The sequence below is a fragment of the Olea europaea genome, chromosome 15 (assembly GCF_002742605.1).
Source record: "Olea europaea var. sylvestris chromosome 15, O_europaea_v1, whole genome shotgun sequence".
In the NCBI taxonomy this organism is placed as follows: domain Eukaryota; kingdom Viridiplantae; phylum Streptophyta; class Magnoliopsida; order Lamiales; family Oleaceae; genus Olea; species Olea europaea.
Window position 1 is genome coordinate 2769826 of NC_036251.1, and position 16982 is coordinate 2786807.

The 16982-nt window shown below is 31.5% G+C and overlaps 1 protein-coding gene across 1 annotated transcript; it reads right to left on the reverse strand.

The window, feature by feature from the left end:
• Positions 1-2578: 2578 nt before the first annotated feature.
• LOC111409831 (magnesium transporter MRS2-4) lies at positions 2579-9680 on the reverse strand. The gene is made up of 4 exons (XM_023039906.1): positions 9219-9680; positions 7523-7968; positions 5992-6270; positions 2579-3121 (listed from the first exon to the last, which is right to left on the reverse strand). Exons 1-4 carry the CDS (start codon positions 9499-9501, stop codon positions 2843-2845), a joined length of 1287 nt encoding a protein of 428 aa, XP_022895674.1. The 5' UTR covers positions 9502-9680; the 3' UTR covers positions 2579-2842.
• Between the last annotated feature and the right edge of the window lie 7302 nt (positions 9681-16982).

Genomic DNA, 16982 nt, shown 5'->3' on the forward strand with positions numbered 1-16982 from the left:
TTATAAGTTTGATTGTGCCCTCACTAACTCAAAATATATGCGTCCCCATTGTCCTTGCTTTTCCTACAGAATCAATCTTGCACAATTATGTAGAAGAGAAAATTCCTTATCAAAAAAGATCATTCTTAACCAATAATGAAGTATAAGAAACCACCAGTTTGGTACCTATTTTTTTCAAAATACATTTTTTCTCTCCTCTTTTCAACTACACATTCTTTATTAAAATAATATTACACGTAAATCAAAATATTTTCTTATTTTTTAACCACACATTTCACATCAATTTACTATTCAAAAATATATTTTTACATAAAAATGTCTCCCAAACACCCTCTGAATAAAACCTAAGACCTTAGAGACAACTCCAGCTTCACAAGTCCAAAACCAATAGATATGTTCAATCTCAACTACAAACTCACAGCTAAGTGCATGATCAGGGAAGGTGTTTCATTCTAGAAATGCAAAATTTCCCATGTCAACACAGAGAACTAGAATCATTGCTAATAGTAATAGGGTACTTACGCTGGCCGATTCACCAATGATTTTAGCACTCGGAACCATTATCAAACTGACATTATGATCGACACATAATGCTTTCACCAATTTAGCACAATCCGACCGATCACAATCTTCTGCTAGCACACAAAGCTCAGCAGCATGCCTTCCTACATTCTTGGATCAATTATAAAGAGAAGAGAAAACATGCATCAGTTATAAAGTTACAGCTCAAGATTCAGCTCTTTCTAGTCATCAATTCATAATGAAAACTGGAGGACAACAGAAATCAATAGATTTAAGTTTTTAGGAGAGAACCCAAAATCATAGTCCAACTTTTTGTATGGACAAAGATGAATAAAAGGAAAAATACCGAAGCACCTGAAGCCACTACGCCTCGCAATAAATGATACCAGATTGTGGGTTGCACAAGTAAAATTCTCATTCTGAAGCTCTAGTTTTCAAAATAGTAAATTCAATAAAAGCTCAAATTTTAAGCCAATAGACAGTAAGATCCTTTAAAAATAGGTAGAATAGTTAATAGTGTCGATGAACTGACATTTCCCTGCTAGCAATTAACTTAGAAGCTTCTAAACTGTCATCATTAATCAACAAGCAATGCAATTAGCTATTGGATCTATAAGAATAAGAGACTGAAAAACTTAATTTATTTGAAAATGTTCAACAACAAAATACTGAAGATAAGAGAACACTAGAAAATTTAGCAGTTTCTGACGAATTAAATTTTAAAACTAAAAATATAATACAGAAACCAAACCAAATTAACTTTTTCTTCAGCAAAAAGAAGACCACTAAGATTTAACAAATGTTCACATAATGCTTCCAAATCAACAATTGTTCAACTATCAATATATGCATGTGTGTAGATATTCATGCATATGTCTATAAATGTGGGTGTAAGAGTGGAGGATACCTTGGAGTACATGTTGGAATATTATCCTCCAAGGGGAATCGAGAAAAGAACAAAAGAAAGAATCAAGAACGCCAAAATATAGTAGAAAAGATTCAAACATGATATTCTTGTCCTCAAACGGTATTTGGTAGCACTTGTAATTATCTTCCAAAACTTGAAGAACACTCTTGAATGTTTGAATATTTAAATGAATTGGATTTAAAGGTACTAATATGGGTTTGATTGTTGATTTGTTATATTTATAATTACAATGTATCAGTCATTTATAGATTTCAATTCACCATCCACGAAGTAGTGCCAATCTTTCATGAAAAGTAGTTTTTTTTTTTCCTTGAATAGTTGCCTAGAATCAAATCAGAAAAAAATCAACCAATGGCTATATTTTTGCTCCATGACCATGCATGGCCTGAGGCCCAATACTTGTAAACAATGGTCATGCGTGTCCCCAAAATTTTTCCTTCTTTAAATTCCATCAATTCATCCATATTTTCATACATACTTCCCAGTTGATTTTGAACAAATACAACAGTACAGCCGGTGGTGAAGAAGACTGCTGCTTCGGGGCGAATCGCATTTAATAGATAATTTTGACAAACAACACATGACGTGGAATCATTAGAAGACGAGAAAAAAAAATGGTGAATCAGGTTCCCCATGTTAGCATCTGTTTGAATTCGATGAGAAATTTCCTTGACTTGAGGCTTTTTCCGAGGTGGATAGTTTAAATGTTAAACCCTAAGTAACCTAAGGCAGATTATAATGAATTTACCAAAATATCCTCGAGCATTTTTAGGAATTTTGCCCCTCAAACGGCCCAACCCAGCTCATATTCCAACTGATGTAACAGCCCAAGTCCAGCCCATTTTATTGGAAACATTGACACAAGTAGCTCTATACTGGGTTTATTATTGGAAGTAACTTCTTTTTTTACCATTTCTGTTTCGAATTGAAAGAGAGCATACAGTTATTTTAATTTCACTTTTAACTTCCAATTAAAAATAAAAAATAAAAAATCGAGCCAACTAAACGGATCCTTATTGGTCGTCAGATACGACCAGTTCGTCATAATGGACCGATCAACCCATTATTACTTTAAGAATGACATTACTGAACATAAAAATGACTGAATAGCCAAGAAAAACGAGCATGTGTTTCAACAATGACATTTCAAAACAAGTTTCTAACTTCTAACACAACTACCAAATGTGTTGATGAAGAGAGAATCAAACAAAGCACGTCCATCTAGAAACATGTACCATCAAATTTCAAAGTCAAATTACAATGTAAACTTCTTTCATATCCTTAAAGAACTCGACTGGAGTTATCGAGTGATGACTATATTACAATTTAAAACTTCCAGTTAGGAGAAAAACAAGAGTATAATATCGTTTTCTCAAACATATTTCGGGGACTTCACGACCCAAGAAGCTTCTTCCATCTGGCGTATCCTAGGACCAGAACAAATAGTGATACACAAACGGCTGTCATAATTCCAACAGTGAGCTCGAATATCCCATGAATATTGTACAATGAGCAAGGGATGTTCATACCAAACCACCCAGCCATCATAGTCTCTACAGCTATGGCAAATGATGCAATTGTCAATGTTAATTGCAGTTGAATAAGTTCATTTCGCTGATTGTCAAGTTGGATGTTAACATAATCTTCTGTGTCATCGATGTATTCTCGTACCTGGAGATTTCACAAGTGAAAAGAGAAGGAAATCGATGAACTTTAAAATGTTTAAAATCATAAAGGACAATAATCGTGCCTCAAAAATAAGTTCCCTCTAATACGCAATTTTAAAAAGGATGCAAGAGAACAGAAAAAGTACAGTTATTCATGCCACCGGACTGAACTTTTCTCTTAACAAAACAAAGTACTCGAAAATTATGCTGACATTGAATATTTCTCCTGAGAAAAACAAAAGACAAGCAAGAAAATAGTAAGGGTGCATTTGGTTTGCCGTTCTCAGATCATTTTCAATTTCCAGTTGTGCAAAAACATTGAAAATGTATTTGATCTGTTATTTTTTGAAAATGTATTTTCAAAAACAAGGAAATTTTTTTTGACGTTTTGAGCGTTTTCAATGAAAATTTTGAAAACACTCAAAACATAGAAAACAAGAGTTCAAATAAAATTTTGAAAATCGAAAATTTTAAAGAATAACAATAATGAAATCTAACAAATAAAATTTTAAATTTAAAAAAAATCAGAAAATAAAAATGATAAATTCTAAAAAATTAAAATTAAAATTCTGAAAAAATAAAATTATAAAAATTACTAGATAAATAAAAATTCTAAAAAATAATAATAGTTTAAGCTCTTAATGATTATTTACACAAAAAATTTAAAAAATAGCAATCTCTTAAAAAAAATTTGAAAAATTAAAACTAAAATTCTGAAAAGATAAACACCATGTTTGAGCCCCATTATTATAAAAATTCATTTTTTTCAAAACTCATTTTCAACTACATATTCTTCAATAAAATAATATTACACGCAAATTTAAAACTTTTCCATATTTTTAACACACATTCTCCATCAATTTACTATTCAAAATGCATTCTTTTGCTAAAAATGGGGCTCAATGGCAAAATTATAAAAATTCCTAAAAATAAAAAAAAAATAAAAAATTATTTCAAGCTCTTAATAATTATTTACATAATTTTTTTTTTTAAAACAATATGTAAACAAACACAAACAAAAATATTTTCAGTCCGCATTATTAATTTTCAGTTTTATTTCCTATATTTTGAAAACTCGATTTATTATTATTTTTAGTCTTTTAACAAGAAAAAATATTGTGCAACTTTAAAATGTATATATTACTTGATAATATATGAATATAAAATTATTCTATTTTTATTGAATAATGAAATTTAGGGCTTGTTTGAGCCACATTATTTTAAAAAAATATATATTTTTCAACAGTGATTTGACATTATTTCAACAACACATTTTTCAATGGAATAATATTACACACAAATCTAAAACTTTTCCTATTTTTTAACCATATATTTTCCATTGATTTGACATGAATAATGCATTCTTTCCTAGAATGTGGCTCAAACATGGCTTAATAGAATAAAATGTCATAAAATAATTTTTCAAAATTTCAAACCAAACATGTTTTCTAGTTTTCTATTTTGAGAAATTATTTTTTAAAATGACTAACCAAACGCGTTTTTAGAAATTTTAAAATAAACATTTAAACCCAAAAAACTGAAAATGAATTCAAAACTCAAAATTGAAAACCGAAACACAAATCAAATGGGCCTAAGCTTTTGAATTTCTTTTTTGCCACCCAATTTCAGATTATGAATTTAGAACAGCCAGAGATTTCAGTCAGCTTTGCAGGTTAATTCTGCGGGATGTATGGCCAAATAAACATCAGAAAAGCCCACAATTCACTAAATTATTATCCACCACAATCTCGTTGAGCTATGTTGGATACAGAAGTTAAATAGTTAAGCAGCTGAAAAGAGGTGAGAGAACCCAAAAAAGTGGCAGAAGACCTCCGAAACAAAATACTTACCAAGTTCTATTAATAATATTATAAAAAATTGAAAATCATAGGACAGTGATTGTCTTGGAGGAGATACAGGACAGAAGTCAGATGGTTAAGTAGCAGAAAACAGGTGAGTACCAAAAAATGGTTGAAGACCTTCAAATCAAAATAAAATGAGGTTCTATTAAAGATAATATAAAATTTAAAGGACTGCCATTGTCTTGGAAAATACCTTTAACTGTTCAACATACTTTCCTACAAGCAAAAAACAATCCAAAGATAGGGAGGAGGGGAGACAAATAGTATGCAATTGAAAAATTTATTTGATTACAATTCCAACAAAATTAACGGATCATACTACATGAAGCTATCAATATTTTTCTCCTTAATCAAGTGTCCATTTTACTAGAAAAAAAAAATGGAAAAAAATATTTTTCTCCTTAATATTTTTTTTCAAACAATGACTAAGTGTCATGCCCCTTTACTAGTATAAATACTAAATATAAATCTTTGCATGTATTGCAATTAACATGACAATTGATTTTATGAATATAAGTTTATTTGCTAAGCTATTGACATATTCTATCCATCTTCACTGGGTAATGGCTCTTTTCAAAATTTAATTTTATCTTCCAAAATTTTATTAAATGTTGAGCTATGTCGCGACTATATTTTTTATTAGACGATAATATCTCTATTTCTCGTACGTTACTACTTACTTGAACAGTGAACTATTTTACGCCTACTTCATTCACATTTTTCTATCTTCTATCTAGCTCGGAATATTCTTTGGTTTATATTTCAACCAATTTTATTTTATTTTTATTTCTTTCAAGATTGTGAAAATGTTAACCAGCAGAATTATATTACAATAATTAGAGGTTTAATATACATTTTGCCTCTTTTATTCCTTCACACGAAAGCAAAATTCTCTCTTTCGGCAATTAAAATAAAAAAAAAAAAAAAAAAAAAAAAAAAAAAAAAAAAAAACAAAAGGGGGGGGGGGGGGGGGGGGGGGGGGATGCCATGTCATGGTCGAGGATATACTTACAGATAGTATCTTGTTACGAGTGCCATCCAGTTGCATGAAGTAAGCTTCAAGTAACATTTCTAGGTCCTCCACGTCATTGTCATTCAAATAGTTGCTTACCAAACTCCCACTTCTTGCAGAGCTAAGTCGTCGGAGATGAGGAGCAGGGGGAACAATGCCATTTGATGCCATTGCTCCCATCAAAGCCTCAGACTGCTGATTCTGTATCCACTTCCTTGTTAAATATAATTGCGCCATATCTTCATCATCATCTAAAAGATGTTCAATCTCATCTCTCACCTACCACCAGACACATGTTTGCCCCTTCGTCAGTATATAGGAAGAAAGTAATCTGGCTCATGAATTTTGACACTCCTTATGCATGATAATCGATGCAAAATAGATCTTTTCTATCAGATGTCCATCCAAGGAAGAGATATAAAGCTGGAAGTGGTTTGAGAATGCAGGGCCAGCCATAGTTAGTCTAATCGCATTGTTAGTCACAATAAATCGGCAATATTTGTACCGATCAAAAAAATAAAAATAAAAATAAAAAAATGGCAACATTTGATGCTTTTATTCTCCAAGTTGCATGCATAAACTCTAAAGACTAAAAACTTAAACAAGACAAGGACAAGGCACTTGAAACCTTGGACTATTTCAGCAGCTCTTATTGCTTTTGAGATGATTGGTCAATGTGGAGTGACTGCCAATACAAGCAACAACTAGAGCCTTAACTACCTTGTCAAAAACTGATCTCAAAAGTAAGTGGCGTCAATTGGATAACCCCCTTAATTTCATATTCTAGCCTTTGAGGTGATGTTGGATAAGCTCTAACTTCCCTCAGCATGTGCAACCTCAAATGAAGGGGTGAACTAAACAGGGTGCTATCATGCACAACCAAGAATAAGCTGCAACTATGGCATGAACTTATAAAAGGGCAGCAATGGCACAAACAATTGAAGTACAAACATGAATAATTTATGAAACGAAACATATCCAACAGCTCTTGAAGCTTAGCTCTAACAAAGTTAGATCATTCATCTCAAATAAAATTACTATTAAATAGACAAACCATCTACCACTATTCTCAGAAAACAATACTAATCCATTTTTGATAAGAGTCTAAAATCCGAGAAATTGGTGTAAGACATGATGTATTCATTTCTTGTTAGTCCATAAACACGGAAGATAGACAGTTGTCCTAGAGGATTCACTGGATAGTTCGATGCTGATGACCCACAAATTATTTAAGTCAAAATAAACCCTGCAAAACTAAAAACAACTTCCATGAAGCTATAGCCATGAAAAAGTTTCCTCGACCAGAAAAATGAAAATTCCATAGGGGTAAAATGAAAAATGAAAATATTGACAATCGGCAGGTATGGAGTCCAAAATATAATAAGCACTCCAGCTCTTTCAGACGGTCTACCTTCTATCAAGATTTGAGAAGCAAAAGTAGGGAAGGGCTAAAATTCCACAAAAGTGTCATTCCAAGAAATTAGAAGACTATCATGATCAAATAATAAAAGAATAGAGACAAAATCTTTACCCTTTGCACCTGTGCAAGCAATCGAGTGAGGTTGCTTTTCAAACTCCTCACGCGCTCAAGATTCTTCGTGCTAACATTTCTGGCCAGTTCATCTAAAACCGGGTAAGCATCTCTCTCAAGTTCGGCAACACTAGAATCCAAATATGTACAGACCACCTCTAATGCGATTTCCAAAACCTGGAACTCAAAAGGAAGCTCAGCTTGCAAACCGTCAGCAGCGTCTGGAACAGGTAACCATTTTCCAGCAGTAGGGGATTGCATTCCGTGGTCTTGAGCAATCAACTGATTTGACCCATGATTAGAAGAGCTTTTATGCAATAGAAGTTGCCTCAGCTGTTCCACAAAAGGAAGCACCTCTTGGCGCAGAGGATCAAGTAATAATACTTCTTCAGCCGTAATTATAGCTCTTATAAATTCCAAATTAACAACCATGGCCTTTTCCCTTGCTGCAAACAGAATGAGAAGAAATTAATTCCTCGTTTATCTCCTCTCTTCTTGTTACTGGTGTATATATACAAGTCAGTGAGTGTGAGTGTGAGTCCACACACATACATAATGTATACTTATTCATATTAGAAGCTAAATATGGGCAACTCGTGCATATTCTTCCAAGAGCCTTCAATGTATAATCACAAATGAGACTTTGCATGGATGGACAAAATGAGACTCAACGAATGGATTTAGCATATCATAGGTGATCCATAAAAGAGCTACATCAGCATATGGATTTAGCCGATCATAAGTGATCCATAAAAGTATATACAACTCTCAAAACATATGTAAACTCAATTTATTAGTTGGCAATCAAAAGACACTCCATAGATTCATGATCATGCATGATGAAGCATCACTAAAAGAGCACTTCTGTTTTATGTTGATATAGACATTAAAAGAGTCTATCTTGTGTGATTGCAAAATGAATAATGCTATTCATTATTAGTTGTGATCATCGGGCAATGAATCAGGGGGACTACTTCCACCTAGAACTGTGATTAACACAACTAATAATGTATCGATAGTGCTACACGTACTCAGGTTCACATACACATGTGGTGAGATGTGATTGCATTAGAATTTCTTCAACCAAAAAAAAATAAATAAAAAAAAAGGAGAAAAAAATAAAAATCTTCCCCACTCTCTTTTTGTCACCATTACGTAGCTGCTTATATACAAGGAGCATTATTCATAATATATAGCACTACAAAATATAGCTTCTTCTTTAGTGTACAGTAAATATTACTTGTACTGTTAATGGACAGTATTTATTTCTAGTTCAAAGCGGCAAATGTGGATGGGTACAAGAATTGAATACATACAATAAAAATGGGTCAAAGGTCCACAAATTCGCAGTTTGCTAACCTCGTAACCAGAACTAATAAGCACTGAATTTATTCCTTCTTTATTGTACAAAAGAAATAAATACTGTTCTCCCATCACTCAATCACCCAGTGCAGGAAACAAGTCCCTGACTGATTTTTGCAACATGACCAGAATATAAAGCAATCGATAATTGCTTCAAAATTACTATTAATGGAAAAAATTCTTTCAAATGGATTTTATATTTAGTAAGCAGATAAATGTTAACAAAATCATATTATTTACGTTATCAAATCATCAAAATTAAAAACAAAAATCGCGAAGTAAAAAAGAAAAAACAGCACACATACTGATCTCCAAAAAGTGAAACTAGAGGTACCAAGGATTCTGGAAGAGTGAGAGAAGATCGGTCCGAGTATCCTCAAGTCCCGAGAAGGAATTGACACGCGCTTCAGAATAACACTTTTATCGCATTCGATCAGTTCGGAGTGTCCCCAGCGATCTAGCCTCATCCAAAGCCTCGCCCCTCCAGCTTTCTTCTTCCCCACCGCCGCCTTGCTCGCCGTCACCGTGGAATTGTTAACAACCTCGATTGTCGGCGGCGGTGAAGACACGGGCTTCTTCTTCCGCCGGAACGTCAATTGGCCCATCCGCCTCCCCATTTCCTCACTCTCTCTAGAGATTGTTTCTATCTATATATGGATTTTTTCTTCGTTTTCATCCATATAATACAGAGAAGTCTCCCTGCTGGATGCTACCGTTTCAGATTTCAGGTTATGCCTTTTAGAGAGAGAGGATGGGAGAAGGTGACCTCAGACGTGTATATTTATTGGAATTTAAAAAAAAAAAAAATGTGATGTAATTATTATTGTTATTTTATATAATTATTATATAATTCACGATTTTAAATAGTTTGGGAAACGATTTTAAATTTATTTAAAACATATTCTTTATTGTCGTTGTTTATAATATATGCAAAATTACCGAAAGACCTATTAGTTAAGAGTCTACAAAATACATCATTTGTAATGTGGATATTTATATTTTGTATACCGTACTTTTTAAATTAATACTAAACATACTAAGAGGGTGTATTCAATTGAAATTTTTGAAAATTTTGATAGATTTTTTTAAAATGATGGGATTTCTTGAAATTTTTGTAAATTTGTAGGGAATTAGTGAAAGTATTTCATAATTTTTCATTTTAAAATTTTTATAGACTTTTGTAGAATTCAAAATTTTTAAAAGAATTTCATTTAAAGTAGAATTCCTGTGAATCTAGTGCAATAATGTGAAAACTCTTATATATGAAGTGGCGGTTCGGTTCCTACAATTCCCCTACGCCCTCTCCATACAATAAAAAGTTATTTTAAAAAGAATAAAAATTTAAGACCTTAATTAAATAAATAATAATCAAAATTATACATATACATATGATAAAAAAAAAGTAATATTCAATATTATTAATATAATATATTTTTAAAAATAAATATATAGAATTTAATTAAAAATTTGCAGTATACAAATTTATAATTTAATAAAAATAGATATTTTTCACACAACAAAAATGAATGGAAAAAGAAAAAAAATATAAGAATTTAATTTAATTTTTTCAAAGAAAATAGAGATAAACAATATGAAAACAAATCCAATCAATAAAAAAAGTAAATTTTAATCATAACTCTAATATTCGTAGAAGGAAAATGGAAAGAGAAATATTGAAAAAATAATAATATATTTTTTTATTATTTTCATGAAGTCTCCCAAAATCTTATGATTAATAATAGACAAATTTTGAGATTTTATTTGAGTACTTTCTGCTTAAAAATTAACATCTTAGAGACTATTATAAAAGTTTCTAAAAGACATTAAAATTTGAATTCCCCAAAATTTATAGAGACTTTTAAAAAGTTTTAATTAAATACATTGTGACTTTTAGAAACCTTTTAAAAGTTTATACAACTCTCAATTGAATATATTAATACTTTTTAGAGTTACAAAAAATCTACATTGAATGTCACTAAACTTTTTTTTTTTTTAATTCCAAAAAGTTATTAAAAATCTCAATTGAATATACTACCTAACTTTACACCATGATAAATAGATAACAAGCATTGGCTAAGAAAAATAACAAATATGCATTCTTAACAATTTTTTTAATTTGCAAGATTAAACATAAAATGAACAAGAAAATAAATTTTAACTGCAAACTAATGACTAATATCAAAAGTTATTTTATTGATTATTTTTAATGTTTATTCATTGCATAAAATTTATTAATTAGAAGAAAGATTTTTCTTTTATTTTATTAGTTACCAAGGCTATGTTTAAGCCGCATTTTTTTTTTAAAATACATTCTTGAACAGTGATTTGATATCATTTCAACCACACATTCTTTAATAAAATAATATTATAAACAAATTCAAAACCTTTTCTTATTTTTTAACCACACATTCTCATCAATCTACTATTTCAAAATACATTCTTTCAAAATAATATAGTTCAAACACATTTTTTTCATTGTTTTGATGTTAGAATTAACAAAAGTAGATATTGAATTTTATAAATTTCACAGAAAAAACCATCATTTAAAAATAACATTTATGTAAATCCAATATAAAGAATATATGATGGTCTTTATATGATGGATCAAAGTAAAACTTTGTCACGTTAATAACATGATTTTCTGATTTGGACCTTACTACATATACATCAAATCTTATATAATGAATTATATAATGTCATATAACATTTTATCATTGGACAGTGTAAAAAACGATTAACTTTTTCATCTTATCTTTTCACCACACATCATTTTTTGGCACACTTTTTGAATGTCATTTTCTTGACAAATAGCATAATCCTTTTAATTTTACATTTTGCATAAATAGGGCAGTTCTATAATATTCACCCACACCCCAGACATACCAAAAGAAATAGAATCAAGATGCAACGAGTCAACCAAAGGTGGATTCAGGATTGAATTTAAGATCGTGCTAAAAAATTTCAAGTCGGTCTAATATTTGAAAAAATTAATAATTACACATTAAAAATCTGTTTTTACAAAAAAAAAAAAAAAAAAAAAAAAAAAAAAAAAAAAAAAAGAGAGAGAAGGAAAATTACCCTTAAAAAAATTTAATTGCGCCTGGAGATGGGGGGGCTACCCCCATGGATGCAACCAAAGTCAAATAGGTTGATTGATTATAATTTTGCTATGAGTATGCACCCCTTTCATAGGTTTTTTATAGGCTTTATAAAATGTAATGACGTGGCAAAAAAAAAAAAAAAAAAAAAAAAAAGAAAGAAACAATGAGACAATGAAATGAAAGGAAAGTGAGGAAAAATCCAAATTTTATCACCACGTATTTGGTCGAGCTCCACAACTAGAGAGAAGCTCGGCATATGCGAAGTCCATATCCCAAGTATTTTCGACTGGTAAACACAATTTTTGCCACCATTCACTCCTGTCTTCGTCGAGCTTCCCATTTTTGGACAGAAGCCCACACCTGCGAACCAGAAAATTTGGCGTCCTCTTGAAGGCAGTAACTCAATTAGCCCAACCATTTCGATGGGTTATTCTAGCATGAAGGTTAGTTGCTCCAAAAATCTGTTCAGTTTTGATTGTAGTTTCATTTTTCATTTTTAAAATACTAGAAATGTCAAGAAGAAGGAAAATGCTAAAGCTGCTCAACAATGAATTTTTTATATCTTTGAACCCCATTACACATAAAGTAATCAAAAAACACCAATTCTTGCTTTCATATGATATATATATTGTTGTTCAACGTCAAAAGAATCGTGTGTGGAATGAAAGTGAAACAAGGAATGGAAGTGAAATGAAACTAAGACCAGAGGACAAAGATGAATGCCATGCGACCGCATAGTAATCTGGCCATGTGGTCGCATGGCCACTGCCGAAAACTTGAAAGGCCTTTTTGAATTACTCCATGTGACCGCGTGGAGTAATACCATGCGGTCGCATGGAAGGAGAATATGATCGTTGGGCAGTTTTAAATTTTGATTTTTGGCGACTTTTCACTTTCTTTTGGCACCATTTTGTGTGGCAGTGTCTCATGGCTATAATAAATACGTGTTTGAAGGTCTTTACAAAGAGATAGAAATTATATCACAAACATATGAAAAAACTATCTCTTCATTCCACAAGAAGAAACCAAAGTCTTCTTCTTCCATATTCATTTTTCCACCTTGTGTTCTTGAAGTTTTGAAGAATCACATATGTGCTCAAGTGTTTTATTCTCTACAACGCTTGATTAATCTGTCGCGAGACCTTTTAAGCACCGAAATTGTTATTGAGAGGGGGGCAAATATCGTTTGAGGATAACAATATAATGTCGTGTTTGAGCCTTCATTTTCGTCATAATTTTTTATTTGCCTTCATCTTCTTGATATTATCTATATCTTGGTTCTTCTCCATTTTTCCCGATGTTGATAATTTCCCAACAATCTCAAACGGTAATTTGTTGTGGAAAGATGTGTATTCTTGCTTTAAAAAAGACTAGAATATTCATTTCTGAAATGGTACGATCCATCTGGAATTGAGTAGCATGATTTCATTTGTCTTGATGCATGAAATGGTTTGCGGTTAATTGTCCTCCCTTGTGAACGCGCATGAACATGTATGATATGACAACCGTTGTGTTTGCTGCTTACATCTTTGTTGAATGTTTGTTTGATCCACTCATTCCTCTAATGAAGAAATTGCTGATAAGTTCTGTATGAATTTATATTATTCATCTAATTGGTAGATAATGAAATAGTCAACAATGGAGGCTGATGATAAATTTTTCACCAGTCACCATCTGCAAATTAGGAAACTAATTTACACACCTTAGGCAGTTTCATGTGCGTTCTTTAAAATTCCAAAATTGATGGATTATATGAGAATCCATTCCCTTGGTCTTAACTTGACTCAGTTGATGAATTGATATGCTTGAGGAAATCTATGTTTTTTTGGTTGGAGAATAATTGGATCATATTATTCACTTACGGAAGAAAAATGCCAGATTGCATGTGTGATTATGCTTCTTATATGTCATTTCCAGAATTTGCATATACTTATGTGAGGAATTGGCAAACACTAATCCATGATAGAAATTGTCCGCAAGGAAATTTCATTTACGATAAATAGGCACGTTGTTGGTGTCTCTTTGATAGTCTAAAATCATGTGAATCGGATTAGTGTATTCATTTGATGAATCAATACAAATGTTTGGATTTTGGATAGACTTTTTGGTGGAGATCTATAATGAAAGTTCCAATTAGGTAAGATGATTTTATGCTAATTTGTGCTTGCATATGGTTAATGTTGATAGTCTCATTTAATCCTATGAAATTAAATGAGATGACTTTATGCCAATTATAATTGTATAAAGTATGACAAATTGTAATTTGTTCTAGTTTATCTGTAGAGCACAAATTGTGTTTGCATATTAGTATGACAAAACGTGATTTTGTTCAAATGTGAATAAGGTGAACATACACTTTATGGATTGACATGATACAATATTACAAGATTGCATGAGAATTCCTAATTGAGGAATTGTAGAGGTAACTTAATATATAAGTTAAAATTCCCTAAACCTTTTAATCACAGAAAAATATCTATGAAGGAGAAAAGGTAGAAAACCCTTATACATATAATTATAAGGATGAGATACACTAAGTCTAAGGTGAATAAATTGGGTGAGAGCCAATTATGGCGTTTACAAAACAATTTGAATATTTAAAAAATATTCATCCTATTGAAAATCATTGTAATGACTCAATGATGAGAATTGAATACCCAGGAATGAAATCCACAAAAGTAATTGACTAAGTGTAATGATTTAATAAAATTTTTTTGACCATATTTGAAATCTATAAAACTTTAAATAAAGCTAATAAGAAGCATTTGACTTCATAAAAAGGAATTCTTAGTGGTAATAAATTATATCTATCAAATAAATCGATCGTTGACTAGTTATATTTGATAATATACTAAGTTACATATAATGAAAATCTAGATATATAAGTCTTAGACGTAAGTCAATAAGGAAATTATCAAAGATGGAATAACTTCCATAAAGACGGAGCGAATACTTTAAACCATAAATAGAGTTTTAGTGGTATCCACTTCGACAAGGTTGTGGCTGAAACTCTTAAACTATAAAGGTCCACCAATGACGACAACCCTATCTGTCATTACTCAAAAGGTAATCCACGGGTTCAAAGGGTAAAAATAAGTCATTTGATATATGGGATGATTTCAGCATTGTATTAAATCCGCTATAACCATTTCCTAAATAAAATAATACTAGTTGTTACTGAAGTGAGGGTTGAGCATTAAAACTCTTAATGAAGTTCAGTGTTAAAATACGAGTACCTCTAAAAGTAACAAAGGTATTGGAAGAACTTCATCTAAACGAACTTCGAGGTGGTGTTGTCTCAATAGAGAGTTGTAGTTTCTCTCATAAAAGTTTGTGTAGGATGAGCCCAAGGCCGTAATTGCGCTAAGCGAGTTATGAGGAAATTAAGAAACATGGTACTCGTGTGTGTGTTCGAACCGATATTGTCACATGGAATAATTGGTTCAAAGCTACGACTACCTTTAATTCCGACTTTACTTTGTTTAAATTACACTATGGTTAGATTCAAATCAAAAAAATCTAATCCTTATACATGAGTATCATATACTTTGAATATGAGATCTTATTGAATGTTGAACAAGTAGGTGATTGATATATATTGTTGTTCAACGTTAAAATAATCATGTGTGTGGAATGAAAGTGAAACAAGGAACGAAAGTGAAATGAAACTAAGACCGGAGGATAAAGATGAATGTCATGCGATAGCATAGCAATCTGGCCATGCGATATATTGTTTTTCAACGTCAAAAGAATCATGTGTGTGGAATGAAAGTGAAACAAGGAACGGAAGTGAAATGAAACTAAGACTGGAGGACAAAGATGAATGCCGTGAGACCGCACAGCAATCTAGCCATGCGACAACCCAAAATTTGGAAGGCCTTTTTGAGTTACTCCATGCGACATGGAGTAATACCATGCGGTCGCATGGAAAGAGAAAATGACCGTTGAGCAGTTTTAAGTTTTGATTTTTGGCGACTTTTCACTTCCTTTTGGCACCATTTCGTGTGGCAATGTTTCATGGCTATAAATAAGTGTTTGATGGTCTTTACAAAGAGATAGAAATTATATCACAAACATATGAAAAAACTATCTCTTCATTCCACAAGAAGAAACCAAAGTCTTCTTCTTCCATATTCATTTTTCCTTCTTGTGATCTTAAAGTTTTGGAGAATCACACATGTGCTCAAGTGTTTTATTCTCTACAACGCTTGATTAATCCTACAAACCGTTTGTCTTGAGATCCTTTAAGCACCAAATTGTTACCAAGAGGAGGCAAATATCGTTTGAGAATAACAATATAATGTCGTGTTTGAGCCTTCATTTTTGTCATAATTTTTTATTTGTCTTCATCTTCTTGATATTATCTATATTTTGGTTCTTCTCCATTTTTTCTGATGTTGATAATTTCCCAACATCATATTCTTGAGATTCAGTTAGCGAAGTAACTATGTTGTTGCGGCCTATAATATTTCAATATACTGTGAAATTTTCCATGGAATTTAAATTAAGCAAAGAGGTTGTGGAGTTTTTGCTCTTGTTTGAACAATTAGTTCACAATCAATTGGTAAGTGCTTATACAAGTTACAAACACATTGTTTGTTAACAACAAATACTTGCCAATTTTCCTTTTGTTTTTTTTGGTTGACTAGAAATAGAAAATAGAATGCATATTATGGGCCCATTAGATTCCCATTATTTGGCCACAAAAATGAAAAATATGACCATTATCTATCACATGAAACCATTATATTTGACTTTCTATCTCTTATGTGGGTCCAGTAACAATTATATTTTTCATTCTTATTCCTAGAAAAATGGAAATCAAATAGGCTCATATATCAATTGAAAAATTTTCATTTCATTTGAAATCCCACAAACTGCCTTATGTATTAGAATTAACTTTATGCTCACTCATATGAATATCGTTTGAGTTGTTGCGCTTATTTTAATGGTGAAATATTGACAATTGAGTTATGTGATTGTGTCCAATCTCAAGA